Raw genomic sequence first — 24,843 nt, forward strand, 5'->3', positions numbered from 1 at the left:
TGGTCGCGCTTCATCGCAACTCATTAATGAATATTAAAGAGCAAGGCCGTGTTAGAGCATCCTGAGAAATCATAGACTATTAGCGCAATGTGAACTTGTTGGTTTACTGGATTGGCTCACTGAAAGGTAAGGAAATGTATTTCAGAGAAAGTACTTACAGCTAAGCTTTAAAGCTTGCCGATGTCTGACATTTCCTACGTCGGTTCTGTTGCTAGTAGAGATTTGTTCTGCCAGAAAACGGTGTAACTTTGAGCCGAAATAAATTCTTTCAATTCGTGAGACCGTTCCTTTGAACTCTTTTGATATGTCAGGAATTAGTCCAGGAGAACTATCCAAATCAAGGGTTCCGTTTCAATACTAAGCGTGAATCACTCAACCTTCTAGTTTGGTCACTGCATGGAGTAAAAGTGAAAGTCACGCTCCAGTTATGTTTTATGCAGATATTTAACCGAGCTGGATACACTAGTTTAAGACACGGTAGCAGGATTCTAACAGACAAATCACTTGCATGAGGTAGGAAAGATTTAACAGTTGTCTTAAATGTCCTTTGTTGGTGGTTTGAAAGCTTCAAATACCCGGAAAGTGTGAGGGAGTGTTTAATCACAGGCGCTTTTAAAAATCATGATTGAGGAGTAAACTAACGTGCTCACGAACTTAATCGATAGATGTTTTCCCTAGCTACCTCCGGACGAACTCTGCGGAGAAATCACTCTATTTCTAAGTTTGACATTTTTCTCTGTCAACTGTCCATCACTGTCCATCTACGTCATTTCCTGTTTCATCTGAAATTCTAGTGATGTAGGCTATTGTTTCAAATGGTATTTGTACCGGATGGTAATTGACTGTAATACAGTAAATCCATTTCACATATATTCGTTCTTGAGTTCAAAAATCAACAGAATATCCCACCTTGAACGAGGCTAGTAGGGCTAATTTGACTGCTGACAAACGAACATTAAAATGTCAGCTGTTTTTGGATAGGATCTTTTAAAAGTATTCACTCACTGCCACGAAACATCGGTTGCCGTGTACAGCTAGTTGAAACACTCTCGGGACGAACGAACCTTGGATCATGGAAACTATCGATATGAGAAAAGACAACAAACAATGCACGGAATGTAAATGGTATTCTTGGAAACAATAAAAGGCCATACAACGTAAAATTTTCAGGGAAGAATCACCATTTGGAATGTTTTAAAATAAACATTCTCTGTCAATGCCAAGTCTTAAAGACTGAGGACATGTTATTTCATGGAGGGGGCCAAGTTCCAACAAAGCCTGCGGATGTAATTTGTTAATTCCAACCTCGAAAACAATAAATAAATTTAAAAAAATTATTTTTTTTAAGCACATTATTTGCGATCGAAAAATCATTTTAGGAAGGTTTTTATTCCATTCAGGAGGAAAGCCAAAAGTGAAATGACCAAACAAAGAGAGTTTTAAACAAAACTAAACATTCCCTCGTTTATACGCCGATTCTCATTACGCCGTTACGCGTTTTACTAACAGGCCCCAAAGGCATATTTTCTCTATACAATCAAGGTCATCGATTTATTTTAATATCTTAATTATACAATTTTAACGAACAATGTTCTCTACATTTCCTGACAGCCTTCGAGCTCGAAACAAATCACCTGTTGTCAACAACTTTTGTCAGAATTAAAACAGCTTTAACCCGTTGTAGAAAACAATTTTTAAAATAAAAGGCATTTTTGCATAGGTCTGTAAACATAATTTCCAACCACGAAACATTGTACAGTCAGTCAGTGGCCCCAACATTCACGTTCGGTGACTGAATGAAATGAAACTCGGAACGAACGCGACTTGGAAACCGTCATTTGAGAAAAAGAAGGCCAAACAACTGAAATTCTAAGGAAAGAATCATAAATTGGAATATCCTTCAATTAACATGCTCTGAAGTAATGTTTCGGGACAATTACTTACTTGTCGAAGCCCGGGCTGGTATCAAATTACAAAGTGCAATCGTAAGGCCTTCAACGAAACCTCGGAAAAATTATACAAACTGAATTTAACGACAACGCTCTGTCCATTTCCTGACAGCCTTCGAGCTCAAAACAAGTCACCTCTTGTCAACAACTTTTGCCAGAATTAAAACCTTCAACGAAACCTCGGAAAATTGTTTTTCCGAAAAATTAACATTCTAATGAACACATATAACAAATTAGTAAAGAATGGGATCCTTTCCATGGTTTTGAACGTGATACATTTTAACAACGATTGGTTTACGTTTAACATAAAAACACTGACGCGTAAAAACATCCCGGATGACTCTCGCTTGACTGTTTACACGCGAAAATGATAGCTTAACCAATGCTACAAAGTCTTAATAGGTCACAGCTTCAACCTTCGTTGAAGAAAACCATCTCAAAAGAAATTTGTGACTGCAAACAGCGTTAAGTTGCTAGGCCAATTGGATTCTTCTCAGGTGCATTCATCCATAGTCTCCTGGATACCTCAATCAAACTGACCAAGAGTAACAATTACTTAGCGTGAAAGCTATGTTGATCAAAGAACACGATAGCAGTCGCTGTCGCAGCGAAAACAGATTTCTTTTGTTTTGGGTCGGTTTTCCGTATCGAAGTTCTAATATACAAAATAATTTGAAAAGAGCAGTCAAAGGAACTGAGAAATGAAGTATGTCACGTTTCCCATTCATGACAAAATTCTAATTGGCCAATTTTTGGCAGATGTCAGTTATTTATTGTCAATGCAAAAGTGGCTTCTTTGGAACTTTGCAACCGCACCTATCTATTCTACATAGCAGTTAAAATAGTAGGTCTCAAAAATTATTCGTGCAATGAGTTACACACTGAATTTGTTACTCCTGGATTGCTCCACCGAAAGGAAAAAAATCCATTCTTCAGTGGAGGCATTTGTGCTTGGTATAGTTCACTAAAGTTAAATAAATGCATGTCTTCCTCATGATATCTAATTTGTCCATTCTAAAGAATGAAATTAAATATATCCGTTTCGCATTGCTAGTTTTGTAAGCACTTGTGCTGAGAGAAATCAAATATTCACCGAACAAACTGTTGTCAAAATTTGAAACTGTCAGCTTTGTTTTTGAGAAAATGGAAAATGTCTTAAGTGTTCACGTGTGTCAAAGAATGCAATCCTTTGACACAGGGAGTAACAGGTACAAAGTACGCATCAAGGCTTCCCTCGTTTATCTCGCTATCAAAACCAACATTCTAATAGACTCCATGAAAAATGGGCTACATTTTAATATTTTTTTGTTTGCTTTTTCCCTTCTTGAACGAGGCCATTAGAGCTAATTTGAATGCGGTCAAAACAACGTTAAAATGTCAGTCATTTTTGCAAAGGGTCTTTTGAAAATGTAGCTCACTACCACGAAACATCGGTTGCCGTGTACAGCTGGTTGAAATACTCTAGGAAAAAACATATCTTGCGTCATGTAAGCTATCATATGAGAAAAGACAACAAACAATGCGCGGAATACAAATGGCATTCTTGGAAACAATGGAAGGCCACTCAAAGAAAAATTCTCGGGAAGGAAGCATCGTTTAGAATATTCTAAAACTAGCATTCTCTGGAGTAATGTTTGGGGACAAAACTTTGTTATAGAAGCCAAGTCTTATGTCAATTTTAAGAAGTGCAATCAGTTTACGGTGGTAGGCTAAGGGCCTGTAATTACATGGAGGGCGCCAAGCTAAAACAAAGCCCGCGGCTATAAATTGTAAATTCCGACCACGGAAACAATAAATATATTTAAAAAATATGTTTTATATGCACACTATTTGCTATCAACAGATCCTCGTAAGAAGATTTTTTTTCCATTCAGGAGGAATGTGAAAAGTGAAATGACTAAACAAAGAGTGTTTTAGACAAAAAAAACTGACCTTTACACGACAATTCTCTCCTTATGCCGTTAAATTTGACGACCGTTACGCGTTTAACTAACAACCCTCAAATCCTACTTTTCCTTGATAATCAAAGACATCTGACTTCATGACAACTTATTTTAATGTCTAAATTATACAAAATGAATTTAACGACAACGTTCTCTACATTTCCTGACTGCCTTCGAGCTCGAAACAAATCACCTCTTGTCAACAACTTTTGCCAGAATTAAAACCTTCAATGAAACCTTGGAAAATCGTTTTTCCGAAAAATTAACATTCTTTCGAACTTTATATATTTTGACAACGTTTAGTTTACGTTTAAAATAAAAACACTGACGCGTCAAAACATCGCCCAGGTAGCCAATAGACCCTAGCTTCACTGTTTACACGCAGAAATGATAGCCCGCCTGTGAGAAGTGCTTAACCAATATTACAAAGCCCAAATAGATCACAGCTTTAACCTCCGTTGTAGAAAACAATTTTTAAAATAAATGTGTAACCGCAATCAGCTTAAGTTATTAGGCCAATTTGATTTTTCTCTTCTATAGACATCCAAAGTCTCCTGGGTACCTCAATCAAACTGACCAAGAGTAACAACTGCTTAGCGTGAAAGCTATGTTGAACGACAACAACACACAAAAAAAAAAACACGATAGCAATCGCTGTAGCAGCGAAAACAGATTTCTTTTGTTTTTGGTCGGTTTTCCGTATCGAAGTTCTAATATACATAATAACTTTCAATAGAAAGTGATCAGTCAAAGGAACTGAGAAGTGAAGTATGTCACGTTTCCAATTCATGACAAAATCCTAATTGGCCAATTTTTGGCACATGTCAGTTAGTTATTGTCAATGCAAAAGTGGCTTCTTTGGAACTTTGCAACCGCAACTATCTATTCTACATAGCAGTTAAAATAGTAGGTCTTAAACACTATTCTGGCAATGAGTTACAAACTGAATTTGTTACTGCTGGATAATGTTCCACTGAAATGAAGGGAAATGCATTCTTGGAGGTATATGCGCCTTGGTATAGTTCACTAAGTTAATGCATGGCAAGAATAAAATTATCTGCATCCGTTTCGCATCGCTAAGCGCTTAAGTGCTGAGGGAAATTAAATATCAGTTCAGTTCACCGAACAAACTGAAGTAAAAAATCAACCTCTCATCTGTTTTCTGAGAAAACGCGGGAAAATTTCTTAAGTAGCATAAATGAAATTACTTGTAAAAACGGAAACTGAGAACATTTATTTCACCGCTGTGATAAGGAAGTTAAGATTCTGGGAAAAGGTAAACTTAAAGTTTCCTTCTGAATGTCGCTGTCACGCGTTCGTTGAATTCCGGTCAACATATTAGTTGAATGAATGAATGTCGTAATTAATTCTCGGACTTGAATAGTAATTATGGTACATGTATTGCTGTAATCATCTTAACAATATGAAGGACATAAGAACTTTCATCTCTACCTCGACAATATTCTGATTTAAACTTAGGACAGTACTTATTCCTTTTTAGAGTTTGTATCGGATTAAAAACGCTGAAACAGTCATTGAACTCCGCAAGATCGTCATTACCCAAATTGGTCGCAGGATAGATTTGCTTTGAGTCTTGTATGAGAATAACACTTTGTCGGGTTGCTTAAAAAAAATTAACACGTTTTGTTTGGCATCGAAAGCCTTTTATTTCCATGGCCAGTGCATTTTCCCATGGAAATTCGTTTCCTCTGTGTAAAATTGTGTGGTGCGACCAGCACCACTTATTGTGGTGTGATAAAGAAATCTCGAAACTCCAATGTGTTAAGTTCAGAACTCAGCTCCTTGACTGGTTACAAAAACAAGGAGAGTGGATCACATCACGCCAATTCTCCGTAAACTTCACTGGCTGCCCGTGCGCAAGCGTTCTATTTTAAGATTTTGCTCATTACTAATAAAGTTTTAAATGGTTAACCACCCAGTTACTTGGCGGAACTTATTAATCTTCATTAACCGGTAAGGCGTCTTCGTTCTAACTCTAATCACCACCTGCGACTGCACAGACCAAAGTTCAGGACTAAGAATTATGGGGTCACGATTTTACATCTTCTGTACCAGCGCTATGGAACACTCTCCTTCTTGATGCGCGGAGCCCCCCATTTGTTAAGACTTTTAAAGTTAGGCTCAAGACGTTTTCATTTTTAAAATTATAAACTTTAGTATCTTGTCATTCTATATATGTCATTAATTTATTTTATCTACTTTTATCAAATTTGCTTTTATTGATATTACATTTCTTAAATTGTTGTACATTGTAAGAGCATTGAGATTTTTACGTAATCCGCCAGAAGTAAATTATTATTATTATTATTATTATTAATTATTATTGACAGTCTTTGATCTCAGTTGACATGAAATTGTGTCAGTGGTACATCTAAATTTTTTCTTGCTCAGCTTCCGGGGAGTGCTCCCTTTTTTGGACCAAAACTGATAACCTTTTTAGTAAAAAAAAAGCAAAATTCCAACAACTTCTGTCACTTCTCACAACACTTAGAATTTGATGCAAGGCTAAACGCTATCCTTCGCTGTCAAGTCTCGGCGTCTTCGTTATACTATTTCCGCATAATTTTTCAAGTAGTAAAAATTTTCGCAGCTTGTAAAAGTAAAGATATTATAGTATAAGGAAGCCTTGTACTTGTCAACCAATGGTATAATTTAACCTTGCATCACATTTGAAGTGTTACCCAGAAGTTACCAAAGCAACTCAACCCGATGTAAGTCGAAAAATGCTCTTTTAAACAGGCGTAATATGTAATAGTATAATAGTCTAGTGATGAGTTATGAGAAGTAACCGAAGTTGTCAACCACTCAGGGAGGCCCTGAAAACTGAGTAAGAAAGCATTCAGGTCTTAAAAAAAGGTGTTTTTAAAGTAACTGGACAGGAAAAAGTGCAATTCGCACACTTTGTGACAGATTTTGGTTTCTGAGGATCTTAGGGAGACAGACCCTTAATTCTTGAAGACCACGTATTGGCATTGTACGGATATAATTACTGGATATAGTTGGACTACTCCAGTGCAATAATGGGAGACATTATATAGCACCAGAAATGTGTCACTAATCACAAACTATTTTTTTTTTACAGATATGGAAATCCCTGCATATATATCGCCATCACTTTGCATTGGTCGAACATTTGACGCCGAGAGGGGTCGAGTCGGCAGCGATATTTTTCCTTCCAGTGTTCCGACCAAGGCAGTAGATTTCAATAAGTATACTTTCAAATACAAAGTTATAAAAACGAATAACGATGTCAGAGATCTGCTGGATGTGTCTCGTGAATTGTCACTCTTAGTGAAAGCTAATGTCATCACAGTATCAGGCACAGGACAGTACATAAATGAAAGAAGAGTTCTGGAAGGAAATACAGAGGTTCTAGCTGTAATAAAATGTGGCACGGTAAGTACGATGAAGGAGCTTTTGAAACTGTCTGTAGCCATTGTACACTCTCTTAGGGTAGACAAACAAGGAAAGAGCCACAAGAAATAATGCCTTGGTGATTATCAATTGCGGCCTGCCTTGTCCACTCAGTAAAAGAATTCACCCACCAAATAAAAACGTCGAAACCATCTTTTGCAGCATTGTAAACAGTACCACAGAAATGTATTAAAAATTTGCCCTGGTAAAACAAACTAGTAAAAGCCATTTTATAAAATAAGGAAGTAATATAGCCTAATTAAAAGATTTCATGTGCAGAATTAAAATTCAGTAAAAGGACGTCCCAAAATCATGCACGTGTTTTCGCACAAATTAAGAAAATGAATTGGTCGGAGGCAAATCCTTTCTCATTGATATATATCAAGCGTCTAAATTTTGCCCGAAAGGGGTTCAATTTCACTATTTTGAAAGTTTCCACCAGTGGATACGTGATGTAGTTTGTAGAGTATTACAATAACGCGATGCCAGTCAAAGGTTGCTTTGAATCGCAATGAAACCTCGATTTTTTAATCCTTACAACTGAAACACCAGTCTGATTTCTGATGTAAATGATTGACCAATTTATCAAAAACATTTTTATTTTAATCCTAGGTGCACGAGACAGTGGACGAGCTGGTTAAACCTAATGAGGACATTATAGGCAGCCAACTGGTTAATATGGGCACCCATTTCACTACAGGGGTGACGTATGGAGCCGAGATTGTCGCAAGCTTCCAATTTAAACCATCCACTACATCGAGCAAGTACGTACGATCAGAAATATGTGCGTAATATATTATGGTACCGACCAGTTGAGATAATAAGCTATAGCTCATGATACAGCGATAATTAAACGACCAAACTTGAATGTCTTACCAGCCTTATAAATATATAAAATTTAAACTATGTACATCAGTAGTCAATTCACATTTATCAATAAAAAGGTTCATGTTGAAGGCAACTATCTCAGTAGCTTGTACTTATCATTTCTTGTTTTCAACTTTAAAATCATTGTAAAATTACGTGTTCTTCTTTAAGCATTAGATAATTACTGTGAAAGACTTAATTAAGCATTAGACAATTATTGGGAAATACCTAATGTTTAAATTACTATGTAAAACTTAGTCTTAATAGTTTGTACTTGTCATTTTCTTGTGTTTGTCTTGCTCCGCCTCGACTAGCTGTAGCTTTTTGCGGGCCAGTGAGGCACTACTCATGTTTTTTTTTTTTTTTTTTCAAAATAAACATTGATTGATGATTTTGTTCTGTAAACTGTTTATTGTTAACTGCTCGATGCGAAGAGTCAAAACACTGCTATTAAAATGAAACGTTGAAGTTTCCTTTCTCGGATTCTCGGCCATCTTTCTACTCCGAAGCTGACTGAATACGCTTCAATTTAAATAATTTTAAATGCCCGCATTTATATCCTATAGATTGTAACAACCGTAGGGCTAGTTGATACTTAATCCTCACAATAGAAGTTGCAAAATACCGATCACCAAAAAGACAAAGAGACAAGGGAACTTGTACTTGAGTGATTCGGTACTATTGTGTAATTGTGTAACGGCCACGACTACCATTTATTTTCTCATGTATCGTTTAGGCAGGGTGTGAAAGGAAGCGCTGAAGGCCAGCTAAATTTCCAAGGACACAATACAGCTCTGAAGGTTCAGTTGGAGAAGCTCTTCACTGCGTTAGCTGATTTACCGGATCTTTCTGTCCGATATTACGACGCAACCTTTACAGGCAACCATCCGACAAGCATCCAAGACACGAAAAGGTTGATTGAAGAGTTCCCTTTGAGACTTAAGGGTATCAACAATGGCCAAGGGATTCCAATACGGGTAAAGCACAAGAGACTGTCTCTTTCTAATAAATCAGAATATTTTTATGATCAATTATGGCGATGTAACAGACATCGCAACGGATAAGTGAGACGCAAACCAGTTATAACGTCAATGTTGTCCAAATGATTACGCCAAAAATATTTATTCCTCCGTATGGGTTTAAAGATCATTGAGTTTTTGCGAACTCTAGTTTGTCTGCTTCAATCCATTCCGTTTGAAAACTGTGGTTAGCAGTTAGCAATAAAGGAAAACTTTTACCTTGTTCAAGGCAGTGCCTCCCAACACATAGGCATTGTCGGGCAATTTGTAACTATGCAGGAAAAGGATATCTTAGTAAGGGCTATAAGAATTAAAAAATTGTGGTTTTTGGATTCTATCAATATTTTTTAAAACCATACTCAAAAGACGCGCAATTTACTGGGCACCCGTTTCTCCGACCATCCCGAGATGCATAGAACGTATGCACATTAGAATGAAGCTTCTACATTTTCCCATTCCTTTTGCATAACTTACCTATTTTCGTTTTTCACTTTTTAAACAGTTTGATCTACAAATAATTCCGGAAATTGCTTCAGGAACAGGCTTAAACACAATGCTTTTGGATGACCTTGAAAGTCGCCTGGATGACCTCCTGATCTGCCAATCTCTCGTGAAGGAATATGCTGAGCACCAAGACACCTTAACTGATGACATCTCCAGTTTCAGCTCCCAAGTTAACAAGGTCTTTCGGAAATTTCGAGCGGCAGCTGCTGGTATGAAAAGCAGTGAAGGAGACAGACACATCGGATCCTGTTTGGAAGCCTATGAGAAGGCGCTTGGTGGATCAAATGATGTTGGAAAATTCTACCGGCAATGGAAAAGAATTTCTACTATCAATGTAAGTTGGAAAATCTTTTTAAAAATTTAACTGTTGGGACCAATAGTTATAACTACCAATTTTGAGTCACTTGCATATGGATTGCTACGTTTCGTGGTGATGATACCTAAATTAGCAAATGTAAGATGTTAGTAATTTTGCGAAAGCGATCCAACAACAACCTTCATTAATGAGATCGAATATTGACTACGTTCAATGTAAAATCTAAAGGTTAAATATTAATCATCTCGTCGTTAAATGTGATTGAAGTGGAATTTTCAGTCTGTCAACTTTATTGAATACATCCCTAATGCAAGTATCAAGAAGCCCTACCATAAACGTGATGGCTGTTCTTTCTCTACAGACCAGTACTAGTACCCCAAAGCCAACTGCGACTGTGGAGGTAAGTAGTAATTTAGACCAAAAAATAGTTCTCCTGAATAATTCCTTGCGGCAAAAACAGTGCAATTTCTTATTACACGGCCGAGCTTTGAGGAGAATTTGTCCAGCGGCTATTGTGACGTCTACCTGGGAACAGAAGATCTTTCGCATTCACACACGTTAAATGATTTTGGTAGTTTGGGAAAGCCTACATAACTCTTACCAAGATTTCTAACGCTTAGTCATCAGGCTTTTTAGTTCGACCAGTTTAGCTTCTTTGATAACACTTATAAAAAAGGTCCGATCGATGGTCCAAACAAAACATGACAAATAAAAAGAATGACTGAGACGCTATCGTTCTCGGTTGATGGGTAGACTTCATCAAGCCCGCTCGAACCAGGCTCCCTGCACTCGAACGGGTAAGACTTTAGCCACCGAATCCCAATCCAAAATTTTTACAATAACAAACCGATCCATTGAGCTGAAAAAATTTGGGGGGCCAGATGCAGTTTAAGTACTGGTAGGAAACCATTTGAAGCTCAATTATGGTCGGCCGATTTGGATCAGCCGAGCGGTTTTTAACGACTGTTTAGCTCCCTACTGAAGACCAACTCTAGGTAAATCACCGATCGTCACATGAGCCGAAACTAATGCATGAACTACGCTAATGTATTTCTAAATATAACAGTAGGGATTAATCGTTGGCTGCATGAAAACTACAGTGTACCTGGATCAATTTGATTTCTAGAAATGGAAAGAGCATTTTCAATTAGCAAGACACACCAACAAACTGTGAGCAAGAGATTTTTATCATTATGTTGAAAGTTATGTTGAAAATTAGAAAATTTACTAGGATGCGTATGGGTGAACAAATAAAATTAACTGAGGAAACCTTAGTAGAGATTTGACTAATGAACGTGCAAGCTGTATTTTACTGAAAATTTAACAAAGTACATTTCAATTTTAATTTTTTTTAAATAATTTTCTTGCACTCTTGTAATCCTCAAGAAGCAAATCACGGAGGCCGTAATGGGGCAATACTAAAGCCACCAAATAAGGTTATTTAAAATACCAAATAATAGGTAGCATTGGGAGAAAAGCTGCGAACATTAATAAGTCGTTATGCATTATGCAGGACTATAAAAATTTCTTATTTATTGACATCCTTTTCAATATTTCATTATCTTAGCTCCCTGAAGGAAAGCGTCTCACGGTGGTTTTGTTTGGAAAAACGGGGAACGGAAAGAGCGCCACAGGAAACACGATACTCGGGGAGAAAGTTTTTGAAGTAAGTTCAAGTGCATCCTCTGTAACAGCACAGTGTCAGTATGGCAGTAGGACGGATGGACGGCAGATTGACGTCATTGACACTCCTGGCGTGTTGGATACCGCAGCAACATCAGCCACGAAGACTTTCCACCTCACAAGATATGCTGAACATCAAAAGAACATTCTGAAAGAGAGTTTAAAGATATTTGCAATGGCACCATTCGGGTTGGACGCCATTATCCTTGTGGTCAAGTACGGTTGCAGATTCACTACGGAGGACGCTCAAGCGTTAAAGATGCTGGAAGCACTTTTGGAAGGGGACGCAAAGGGCCACATGATTCTACTCCTCACACATGGTGACCAAGCTGAATACGAAGCAGAAGAAGAGGAGATGTCAAGTGACCAGCGTGTACACCAGTGGCTGAAGACGCTTCCTTCGTGGGTTCAGTCGTTTATAGAGGAAATAGGAAACCGAGTTGTATTGATCAACAATACACACAAACCACAAAAGGACCAAGAGGCCTACGGGAAACAGCTCCTCAAGCTAATTCAGGTCAGAAAATGATAATATCAAGCCATAGCAGCAAAATAAAAAGCATAATATCATTGATGGCTAATTTCTCCTCGTCAAATTAATTTAAAAAAACTGCTATGGCAACGTTCTCGATACAATAAACAAGTAAAAATGTCACGATGGCGAGAGGAATTTGTCACCCATGATATTAAAAGGTAATCAAATGGTATACTCGCGAAATTAGAAAACAAATTCACTTGCATTTTGTCAAAAACGCGCGTGAAATTATTTCCTTTTTTCACTTGTCACCATATGAATTGTTGTCAAGCCTCACGAGTGTGAGAGTAAGTTGTCACCAATGATATTAAGAGGGTAATCAAATGCTATACTCGTGAAATTAGAAAATAATTTCACTTGTGTTTTGTCAAACTTCTAATTATTAGAATTTTGACAAGACTCAAGTGAAATTATTTCATTATTTCACTCGTCACCATCTGATTACCATTGCGATTGGAATGAGCTGATGGTATCAATAACCACAGCACTAAGTAGGAGTATTGTCAATTTGTAACAAATTTCATCAAATTGTAACATCACTAAGTAGGAGTATTGTCAATTTGTAGCAAAATGTTGGTCTGCAACAGCAACAGAAGTAGTAGTAACCTTTCAACTTTGATCAGGCAACAGTTTCTGCTTAATTACTAATGCATTGACCTTAGGTCGACCTTTTATGTAACAGCACTGCAATGACGAAGCATTTTAAATCTATAACCAAATTTGGTTTCTCGTAAGGCTTCCTTACTACTTTCTCTGTCAATTTTTTTCCTTCGCTCGTATTTTGTTTTGGTAACGTGTGTGGTGAAACAGGTTATATTTTATTTTTTTCTTCCATTTTCCTTTTTTTTTTTTTGTTTATCTAGATAAAGTGCTTCCCCGTGAAAGATAAACCATTTTGCAATGACGCACCTAAGGACAAATTCAAACAACCATATTTGGGAGGAGGGGGGTAAGAGCGAGATGCTCTTGTAATCAGTTGTAAGATCTAAGGGGAACTTCGATACAGTGATGAAGTATCAGTGTCAACATAATTACCCTTCTCACATAAAAGGCGCCAGGATTATATTCAAAATAAGGAAACATCTTGTGGTGAAGTCTTAAATTCTCTATTTGCAGGTAATCGATGACATGGGGAAAGGCAAGACTCCCTTTATAAACAGATTCACGCTAGCATCCAAAGAACTAGTGGAGGAGCGAATTTCAGGGGCCATGAAGGCCAGTGGGATAGGAGAGGAGGATGAGCGACTGGAGAGGGAGAGGGCAGAGCTCGAAATAAGAATGAAGAACATAGCTGAATTCGAAAAAAGGAAAGAAGTTGAACGTCAGTTAGCTGAGAATAAAAGGAAATCACTTGCTACACAGCAACAACGACACGCATTGGTAACCAGATCGGTTCACACCCAGGCAAAAATGTCCAAAGAAGGCTCTGGAGGTGACGTGATGTCGAGAATACTAGAAAGAGAGCAAGTTTCCGCTAGTCAACTCGGCGGCTGTTTTCCTGCATCAGCAACGTTTGCCGACAAACAAGGTCGAAAGAGAAGTATGGATTCCTTAGAGATTGGTGAAGAAGTCCAAGTTCTCAAGGGAAAGGGGATCAGTGTGGAACCTGTGCTGACTTTTATTCACCGCCAACCAGATATTTTGCAGCAGTATCTGAAAATCACGACCATGAAGAAGAAGAAGATTCTAAAGATCACTGAAGACCATCTGTTGTTTGTGGAGAAACAAGGCAAACCCTCCGCCATCCCTGCCAGGGACGTCAGCATTGGAGACACAGTCTATGTAAGAAGAGACCAAGGTGTAGTGGAGACAGATGTAGTTCAAAGCATCCGTTCTGTCTATGAGAAAGGTGTTTACGCCCCAGTGACCCTCAGTGGCACTATTCTGGTCAATGACGTGCACACCTCGTGCTACTTTGACGTGCTGTCTCATGGGTGGTCCCACAGGGCCATGGGTATCGTCCGAGCCGTGTATCACATGTCCCCTCGAATGGTGCAGTGGCTAAGCAGTATTGGGCAGGAGGATGGATTCCCAGGCTGGTGTCGGCTGGTTTATAAGGTGCTAAGAAAACTGAACTCGCTTTGAACACTGCATAGTGCGAAAACTGTTTTCGCTTCCATTTAGAAAGGCTTATATGTAGATGATGTTTTTCCCCCTTTCCTTATTCAAATAAGAATACTTTTTGAGTGATATTATCTTCTTATTCAAATTTTAGCAAAACATTTACTAAAGGATTCCAAAGTTTGCAAACATTTAACAAAAGACTGTCGTGATTTGTTGATATTATTAGCATCAGTTCCATTCAACCAAAAATGGTTGAGAGTGTTAGGCTGATTGGCCAAATCGACCGCCTAAACATCCAGTGAACAATATAACAGTGGCTAAAAGCCTTTGGTTTGTCAAACCTTAACACAAGGGAAATGAGCTCCTGTGGTATTCTTTTTCATTGTTGACATGGCTCTGTTCGCAATCAGAAAAAGAGGATATGGAGATGAAAGTTTACCCTCATACATTACATAATCCAATGGTCAACTGTCTTAAGCCATCTTTCGATCAACCAACATGAATTAGTAAATTTTTTCATTAAAATATAACCTTTAAAATCAGTCGAGTTTGACCTCGTAACAAAAGTTGCGTAAATATTTTGAAAGGTGTTCGTCGTCGTAGTTTGAAGTGAAAGCTGAGTTTAATGGTTTCTCTCACGATTGACCCCGCGATTGAGTGATATAGATGTGGATCGCGATGTTTTGACTGCTATACTGCGGTCTTCATCAGGCAATGGTGTCGACTGATTGCGTAACAGTATAAATAGCACCTTGGTTTGTGTTGATGATACGTTTTGATCCTCTCTTAGGCTATTGTTGATTGGAGAATTTCAATCCTTGTCGTTCACGCTAGAAATTGTTTTCTCGGCGGTCCGCCTTGGTACCGATCAGCTGGTACCCTCTATCCAGCCCTAAAAAATGACAATGAGATTCAAACCTCACTTTTCTTGTTTTTCTAGCCAAGAGGACTCTTGCTAGCTGAGTATTTCTGTGTCAACTCAAGGTTTAAAGCCAATAAAATTTTGTGGGTAATGAGATGGATGGTGTCTTCGATAACCCCCACCCTACCCCCAGGCAGAGGTGGGTCCTATCAGAACAGACTTATTATGACCAGTTCCCTAAGAGAGCTTATCTCAACATTGTCTCAAGTGGCCCATCTGTTCACCGTGTCAACTACCATTTCCAGAGCACGCACTTGTAATACTTGAGACTATGAAACCTTATGACATTTTTAGCCACATCCCACAAGAATTACTTTGTCATGTTTGTCACTTTAACAAGCCTGTTTCACACGTGCCACATAAATGCAAACGCAAGCGAAAAAGTAACTGCAAGTGCAACGGGAAATTTCACCATTAGGAAACAATAGCTACAGTGTGAAGGAATTAAATAACGAGGGATCAGCGTTTGTTCAGATACAAAATAGCATGAATTGAGATGAAATCGCCAGGATTGTATTCTTGGTTTTTTTGTGACCTGTCTTTGTGGGTCATGCTGCAGACGCGGACACATACTTCATTTTACCCGTTTATATATTTCGGCTTTATTTCATTTCATTTTATTCATTCATTCCCTCATTTATTTATTAAGTTATTTTTTTTTTCTTTGTAATGTACCCATCAAATTTCAACATCAATGATTTCGGCTTTGAAATTTCCTTTCTCTTCCAAAGGCCGTAAAAGATGCAGCAACTTTTTGGATTTTTTTGGCGGGAAATATAAGGGATCGACTCGCAAAAAATGGCTTTGGCTTGCACAAACATGACAAAGGAGGCTCGGAAGTAGCAATTAACAAATTTTTCCCGATGCGTGAATTCTCAGTTTAAAACAGTCTTCTTTTGGAAAGGTAATACACTGCAAATACATAGACAAATGACTTGTTTAGCATCCAAAACAACAAAAATACGCATTATGCTGGTGGTGCTTTTTTTACAGAAAAAAATATCCTCGTAATGGGAACTTATGCCAAAAATTGTGCTAATCTACCCGTCCGCCACAAAACAAATTGTCGAAAAAATGCTATTTTTAAATGTTGTTTACATACAACTAGTCTTGCTCGGTTAGTCAGATACGAACATGTTCGGGGACTGGTACTTTTTCCGCAAACAAAGTTTGTAGTACGAGAAATCTGTGCGGAATAGGGTTCCTTTGGTACATCAAATAAAAAAAAGAATGAATTAATAAATAATAACAAATAACAACTAATAATAATAATAATAATAATAATAATAGACACAACGCAGCATTGAAAGTCCTCTTCTTCGAGATGACGAGGGGTCTGAGGCTAATTGATTCAGTCCCTTCCTAGTACTCGTGTGCAGTGCCCAAACCAGTCTATGAGTCATCTGAGGCATTAGCGTTTTGGGATGTTCCAGTTTATGTGGAACACACCATCTTCAAGGCTAACAGAGTGGACGCTCGATTTGTGGACCATAAGAATAAGAAGGTGTGGGCTGTGGAGATGCCCTGTCCGTGGATGGAGTATCGGGAAAAGAAGTCCGAGGAGAAGACGGTCAAGTACGGGCCACTGCGATTCGAGCTGAACAAGCAGTACCCTCGCTATGACGTTGAACAATGTAACATCATCATTGACGTGCTGAGGGGGGGGGGGGGGGGTGGTCAAAGGATGTAGACCTGACAATGAAGAAGCTCTTTGGCAGGAGGGGTTATGACGTATTGAGAAGGATGTAGAAGGCTACCATCTCGAGTTCTCTCAACATAGTGAGAACTTTCAAAGCTACCGTCAATTGACTTTCCTTAAGGGAATAGCATAGGAGCTCAACATAGCTTTAGTATTAGAGAGCTTTAGATTGTCTATAAGATTTTTCTATTCTATCGCTAATTTTTTTTAGTCAGCAATTTCCTTTTTATAGTTCCTTCAGATCGCATAGGTTACGCTGCGCGCAATATGTGGTTCTATTTTAGCATCCATACGTTTATCAACTGCACATAACAATAATGATAATAATAATAATATAATAATAATAATAATAATAATAATAATAATAATAATAATAATAATAATAATAATTTAAGTTTCGCTTGGCTCACAGGTTACGCTACGCGCCCTGTGGTGCTTCTTATACTGTGCATACAGATAGTTTTACTTGGCATAATAACAATAATAATAATAATAATAATAATAATAATAATAATAATAACTATAATAATAATAATAAAAATAAAGAGTGGTAATGAATAAGCATGTTTGTTCAAGTCCTTCGTCTATCCCCTCTAAGTTCGGTTTACACGAAGGGACTAGTCCCGAGGGCCTTCTCTGAACTACCCATTTTCATAAAACAACAAAAACAAAACATACAGTCGACCAACATTTGGTCCCTGCCACTACGACTTCAATCAAGTTTGAATTCGGAGGACAAGTCCCTGGGATTTGTCTCTACGTGTAAACTGTTAATGGGATAAGTCCCTGCGACCAAATAAAAATTTAAACAATGGCTGATCAGCATTATAAGTTCCAGCCAAATTTTCCTGCTAGAGAGAATGCGTAGCCGACAAATCCTATTTCAAAATTTAATCGGATCTTTTACTTTTTTTTTCAGTTGACCTGGAAATTAAATCTTGTATTTGTCTGTATAAAAGGTCTTGGCCGAGTATTGGCTTTTCATTGGTTCTATATCAGCAATATACGACTCTGGAAACAAAGACTTGGTAGTATAGATGAACAATGTGGGCTTTTTATTGAGCTTATTTTCTTTCGCAATGTTTGGCGGTTAATTCAGTAAATTCGGTTTCATTGTTTAGGACCGCAAATTCTTCGTACTTCACAAAAAGAGGCCCGCAAATTGCAAAATAGGCTCGGACTTTGGCTACACCTAGAGAAGTTCGGCTAGAGGGAGGGAAGGGATATAGGATATTTTCCGCCTCAGTCGAATTTCTGGGGAAATGGGACAAAGTCATGAGGCTATCCATTAAACTGTAATTTTTACCGGGAGGAGGGGGGGGGGGGGGGGTGAGGGGGCGGGAGGGTTGGGGCCGGGGCGTCGGGAATACCAATTTAATCCTGAACTCGTCCACTTTGCCTTCATATAACAAAACATGTTCATTCCAAAAAATAGAAAAATAGAAAACATCGTTAATCTGGTTTATCGAAAAATTTAGTGGGGGTTTAAAATTTGAATGAAGGAGTGAATGAAGATTGATTAGCTATTTTTGATATTGAACAACGTTTGTCAGCAGACACAAGTAATATATAGGGAAGAGTATAGCCCGTAGCCAATGAGAGAGCCGGATTGGGGTCACATGATCAAAATGCACCAATCAGGAGCAAGCATGATGACATCAAAAGTCACGTATTGCATTCCTAAGTATGATGTAATGGTGTTAGTATGCAAATGAGGTGCATAAAAAAGTTTTAGCCCGTAACCAATCAGAAAGCGGGGTCAAAGGTCAACAAAGACAACACGTGATGTACAAATGAACAAAACAAATTTTAATGACAAACAGTTCACTATTTACATAAGATGGAGAAGGTGCAAGTTCAGTTCAAGTTCAGTTCACTATTTACACGGCAAATCCTTCACTGTTGGCGATGTTGATGTTTTTGACAGTCCATTTGCATTCTAGTCTGATGTCTTCATCGATTTTCCAGTTTTCTTTGACTAATTTACCGAGTTCCTTGGAATACCATTTAGCGCCTCTCCAGACGGCTGATCTTCTAAGGAAACTGCAGCCTTCAAACTTGCTAACTCTACGAACCATTTTACAGATTTTACAGAAAGTGAAAGTGGCCACCTGCTTTCATCTAGGCCAGGGTACTTGTGTCGATTGACGCACCGTAGTATGCGTAAAAGGATGTGTGCCATCACCTTAGGCTCCCGATTCCCTCTGAACGAGTTTTCTTTGCTGCCTAGCAAGTCCATGAAGTACCTCAATAGGTGTTCTGCTTTTGCACGATTCATCTGTAATGGTGCAGCGTAGGTGAGTGACAGAACATCTTCTACTTCAACAGGTTGGTCGCGTGACAAGTTTCTTATGACTGTTAGGTCTTCGAGATACCCATGCTCTGCATTCACTGCGTCTTCTATCAAGGTTCTCTCAGGCCACAGCACACCCACTTGACCCACGTTGACTCCGTTTTGTTTAGGTGGACTTAACTTTTCCATCTCGACTGACTCACTTACTCACTGCAAACTGACTGACTGACTCACTCTCTCCCTTAAATTAGATTCCAATCCTCACCTCGAACTGATTTATGAGTGCGAGAAAAAGACTGGGCATGGGGGGTACACCCACTATGTATCAGTCATGTGACCGAGTCCTTATAAAAGGAAATGACCCATCGAGAATTTTCATGACCGACCACTTTTGGTTGTTTAGACAGGTCCAACGGATTCTGACCAATGGTTTACATTTTATGACCAAATAAGGTCACTTATTGATGATTGGTCAGATTCGTTTATATAAGGCCAGCATCTTTTCGGAAAAAAAAAAACTGAGTGTGATCTGGGAAGAAGAAGACGATGGTGATGACGATCGACTTTTGTCAGAGGGTTGGATCGAGCAGAAAAGCAGTTGGGTGGAGGAAGGAGTCATGCCACCGGTCTTGAATTTTTTTCTTATACGGATCGTCGAGCGCGGCGTTTTGGTGTGCATCGACGTACATTTACGACTCGTGTGTCTCAACCGAGCCAATGGAGTGGTGAAAACATTGCTCAAAGGCTCGAGAATGGATTACGACATGGTGTGTTGCGTCAAGTGTTGAATGGAGAAGAAGACAACGAGGATTTCTTGTTTGTGAACATGTTCTCAAATCAATTACGTCATGCTTATCAATTGCCTCATGTATCTGTGGGTGAATGGCATAGAAACGAAGAACCGGTGAGAAGATTGTTCATTACGCTGTCCGACATTTTGAACTCGAACGAAAAATTTGAAATGGACGACACGTTTCATTTGGAAGTGACACACGTTCGAAATCCAGGCAGAGGGAGTGGAAAAAGAAAAAAATGGTACAAAATTTGGAACGAAACACATCAAACAAATGTTGAAAAGAAAGAAAAGTGTGGTAGTGATCGACAACGACACGACCTTTGTTGTGCCAGGGCCTTGGTGACGACCAAAGCGTATCGAGACCAGGATCCACGTTACAAAGACATTCGACAAGGTCGTCCCATGCAAGAAAAATTAGCGCGTGAACTGCATCGGTTGGCCAACGTGCCGGAAGGTCCCTGTGGATTGAACGAGATTGCCCTGTTCCAACTCTATTCGTCGGACTATCAAATTGTGGTGGTGTCGGTAGATCACGGCTATCAAATTATTTACAAAGGTCCTGAGCAAGCAGAGGACAAGCAGTTGATTCTGATAAAGGATGATGCTCATTTCTACGCCTGCAATTCCATCAAAGGGTTTTTTGGTAGTGGATATTTTTGTTTGAAGTGTGAGAAGAAATTTAGCGACTCCGATTTTGCACATCATCGTTGTCTCGGTGCCAAATGTTATGCTTGTCACCAGTATGCCTGCGAAGATCAGAAGAAAGCCCAGAGGTGAAGTGTGGACTTTGCGGGCGTTGCTTTTTTGGTGCCACCTGTTTCAGTCATCATCTTCACTTGAACGATCAAGGACGCGAAACGGAGATGAACAGTGTGTGTTACACCTACGAGAAGTGTACGGGTTGCCGTAAGGTACTGAAGAAAGGCAGTAAAGAACGCAAGAAGCACGTTTGTGGATGTAGTACCTGCCCCTGCTGTAAAGAGAATGTGGATCTGTATACACACCAATGTTATTTTTAACCGGCAGAAAGAGAAGGCAACGAAAGCGTAAACGCGGGAGGGCATTCCTAGCAGCTAACGATTCCGAGGCTGAAGGAGAAGAAGAAAACAGAGAACCGCTTCCACCCTTGTTTGTGTACGCAGACTTCGAAGCGCTGAAGAAGGCGGCGTACATGTGGCTAACCTGGTTTGCGCCGAGAGACACGATGACGACGAACAGTTTGAGTTTGAAGGCGATGATTGTGCAGAGATGTTTTTGGATTGGTTGAGAGAGTTGACTGTCACGAAGGGAGAGGAAGAGGAACGACAGGTGATCTGCGTGTTTCACAACTTCCAAGGCTACGATAGTTATTTCATCCTGGACGAATCTTACCAGCAGAATATTTGTCCTGATCAAATCGTGAATGAGCTAAGATTTTCTGAATTAGTGTGGACAAGTTAAAATTTATTGACTCCATGTGCTTTATGCAAATGCCCCTCTCAGGGTTTACGAAAGCATTTGGACTGTCCGAGTTGAAGAAGGGATTGTTCCCACATTTTTTGAATAAGGAGGAAAACCAAGAGTACGTGCGGGGAGTGCCAGCCAAAGATTACTACGACCCCAAAGGAATGTCAAAGTCTCGTCGTAAGAAATTGAAGCGTGGCACAAGGCGCGACGAGAGGAAGGTTAAGTGTTTGATTTTCAGGAAGAGCTGTTGACCTACTGTCGGTCGGATGTTGAGATTATTGAAAGAGGAATGCATGAAGTTCCAAGAGGATTTTGAGTCGTTGGCGAAGTTCAACCCCATGGCCCATTGCATTACCATCGCTTCAGCCTGGAACCCGTATTACAGAAAGATGTGTCTGATTCCGAATACCATCGCCTCTGAACCCGTACGTGGCTGGTGCAGCCAGGGTAGAGTTCATTCCCAAGAAGCCCGGGAGTGGTTGTACTGGACAGAACATTGTCAGAGACAAGACGAGCCTCAGACCAGAGATACCGAAGAGCAGATTGTTCATGCTGGCAACCAAGGAGAGCACGCCATCAGGATTGGTGGAAGTAAAGTGTACGTGGATGGTTTCGATCGCAGCCAGAACAAAGTGTACGAGTTTCTTGGTGATTTTTACCACGGCTCCCCCGTCACATTTCCCGATCGCCAGATGCGTCATCCTTTCCACAGTAATAAGACCATACAGGAAGTGTACGAAGAGACCCTAGCCCTGCTACAATGACGTACTCAGTACGTCCTACGTTATAGTACTTGTATGAATACTACCGCACATAGGATAACTAATGAACCGCACACAAATAAACTTACGAGGGCCTGGTAAAGACTGAAACATTTGGTGACAGATACATGACCAAAAAACCTACAAAATGTATTTTTCTTGTCAAGCGTAAATTATCCGCCATCTTGGATTTGCCACGTGCGTTCTTGGGTGAATTTTGCGATTTCTTTTTCCTTTTTTCGCTTGAAACTTGCAAGCAATGCCTAGAATACTAGCCGAAGACATTTTAGAGAAAGTCTGGAGTAATTCTGGCGAGGAAGAGGACAATTTGGATGATGAATGGACCGACGAAAGTGATGAAGATTATTTCGATGAATCTGAAAGCTCAGATCACGATATTTCAAGTTCTTCAGAAGGGGGACCAGAACCAAATGATGATGATTCTCATGAAAACAGCTCGGGTAATGCCGAAAATTGCCCTCCTCCAAAGCGACAGAAAAATAAAAGCCGAGGTCCCAATCCGGCAATGGGTGAGACCCAATTTATCACGACCACAAAACATTTCATTCACTGGTGAACCTGGAATCCAAGTGGACACTAAGGGATTTGAGCCAATCGACTATTTCAGGTTATTTTTCAATGATGATATCATAAACTATCTTGTAATTGAAACAAACAGATTTGCTGAACAGTTTACTAGAGATAATAATCTGAAAAGAAGATCAAGGGCACATAAATGGTATCCCACAGACCCTGTGGAAATGAAGCAGTTTCTTGGCCTTACTTTCCTGATGGGGATAATTCAGAAGCCAACTATCCAGATGTACTGTTCCAATAATTCTTTGTACAGCACACTTATCTTCAAACAAGTGATGCAAAGAGACAAGTATTTATTGATTCTCAAGTTCTTGCACTTCAATGACAATGACAATATGCCTGGAGCAACGGAGCCAAACCCTGACAAGCTGTTCAAAATTCGACTACTGATTTATCACTTGTTTGAAAAATTCCAAGAAGTCTATACACCAAGCAGAAATGTTTGTATTGATGAATCTCTTCTACTTTGGAAAGGCAGATTGCATTTCAAACAATATATTCCACTCAAGAGATCCCGGTTTGGGATAAAGTTGTTTATGCTCTGTGAAGATGGAGGGTACACGTACCGCTTTCGAGTGTATACTGGCGAAGGTACACTAGTCGATGGAAATCAGAACCTGTCAGTATCAGAGAAAATTGTGGAGGACCTTATGTTGCCTTTGTTGAATAAAGGTTATCACTTATACATTGACAATTGGTACACAAGCATTCCTCTACTTCAGTACCTTAGAGACAATGAAACCTTAGCATCTGGAACAATCCGAAAAAACCGAAAAGGATTTCCTGAGAAGGTCAGTAAAGCTAACCTTCGCCAACGGGGGGAATCGATTGCCCGTGGATCTGATGCCCTCTTGGCTCTCAAGTGTAAAGACACCAAGGAGGTTTGCATGCTGACAACCATTCATGATGAAAGGATGCAAAATGTGAGAAACAGGAGAAATCCTGCAAACCCAGTTGAAAAGCCAAAGTGTTTTGTGGACTATAACAAATACATGGGTGGAGTTGATCGCACAGACCAACTGCTCGAACCATTCAAGGTTGCCGGGAAATGCATGAAATGGTACAAGAAGCTTGCCATGCACCTATTACAGCTGTCCTTCCTCAATAACTTTCTACTCTACAAAAAAGATGGTGCAAGAAAGTCGTTGCTGGATTTCCAAAGGAGTGTCATTGTCAGTTTGGTTTTTACAGAAAATACACCAGAGATTCCAAGAGAGGAGGCCATTGCTCGTCTGACAGAAAGGCATTTCATTGCTCTCATTCCACCAACAGAGAAGAAGGATAAACCCCATAAGAGATGCAGGATTTGTACAAAAAAGAATACAAGAAAGGAATCAAGATACCATTGCCCTACCTGTCCCAGCAACCCAGGACTGTGCTACTATCCATGTTTTGAAATCTACCACACACAGTACCATTTTTAACTGATATTTTAGCAGCAGAATGCGTAAGCAAACTGTGTAATGACCATGTTTTGTTGTACATTTGATTCCTGTTACTATGAACTGTTTAAAACATGAAGTATTGGGTATATAGTAAAAGTTGTAAAAAATACTCAATTTTGGTCCGCACAGGGGTAAAAAAGTGGCCCGCAGCGAAAGGGCTAGCGAGACTAAAAACCATCGAGAAGGCTGGCTACCAGGTGGAGATGATGTGGGAGGACGAGTGGAATCGAGTAAAGAAGGAACGTGAGGACGTGCGAGAGTTTGTGAACCAGTTGGAGGTGGTGCCTCGATTGGAACCCAGAGATGCCTTCTTTGGTGGAAAAACCAATGCCGTCCAATTGTATCGACTGGCTCGAGTAGAAGAAGGAGAGGAAGTTCGGTATGCAGATTATTCCTCCGTGTACCCATGGGTCAACAAGAACTGTGTCTATCCCATGGGGTATCCTACCATCATCACCCATCCTCAAATATTGAAGGCAGTAGATGCATTGATAATGTATTTTGGGTTGGTGAAATGTACCGTGTTACCAATCTCGTTCCCAGGGTCTCTCATCTTCCCGCTCCCTAGA

General features: G+C 39.5%; 2 protein-coding genes across 2 annotated transcripts in view; one reads left to right on the top strand and one right to left on the bottom strand.

The window, feature by feature from the left end:
• Nucleotides 1-24,843, bottom strand: part of LOC146453529 (uncharacterized) — a 117,213-nt gene that overhangs the window by 18,222 nt on the left and 74,148 nt on the right. The window lies entirely within an intron of this gene.
• Nucleotides 7-15,328, top strand: LOC146453530 (uncharacterized). Its single transcript, XM_085096530.1, has 8 exons — nt 7-126; nt 6,996-7,309; nt 7,940-8,091; nt 8,931-9,171; nt 9,716-10,051; nt 10,395-10,433; nt 11,601-12,233; nt 13,368-15,328. Exons 2-8 carry the CDS (start codon nt 6,998-7,000, stop codon nt 14,334-14,336), a joined length of 2,682 nt encoding a protein of 893 aa, XP_084952656.1. The 5' UTR covers nt 7-126; nt 6,996-6,997; the 3' UTR covers nt 14,337-15,328.

This window comes from Pavona decussata, unplaced genomic scaffold, assembly GCF_977016875.1.
Source record: "Pavona decussata unplaced genomic scaffold, jaPavDecu1.1 SCAFFOLD_330, whole genome shotgun sequence".
Classification (NCBI taxonomy): Eukaryota; Metazoa; Cnidaria; class Anthozoa; order Scleractinia; family Agariciidae; genus Pavona; species Pavona decussata.

What these genes read in the sequence shown, in the direction of transcription:
- LOC146453530 (XM_085096530.1), top strand. Translation starts at nt 6,998, where the DNA reads ATGGAAATCCCTGCATATATATCGCCATCACTTTGCATTGGTCGAACA. An exon ending in AAAGAATTTCTACTATCAAT is followed by an intron (nt 10,052 to 10,394) that starts GTAAGTTGGAAA and finishes CTTTCTCTACAG; the next exon opens with ACCAGTACTAGTACCCCAAA. An exon ending in AGCTCCTCAAGCTAATTCAG is followed by an intron (nt 12,234 to 13,367) that starts GTCAGAAAATGA and finishes CTCTATTTGCAG; the next exon opens with GTAATCGATGACATGGGGAA.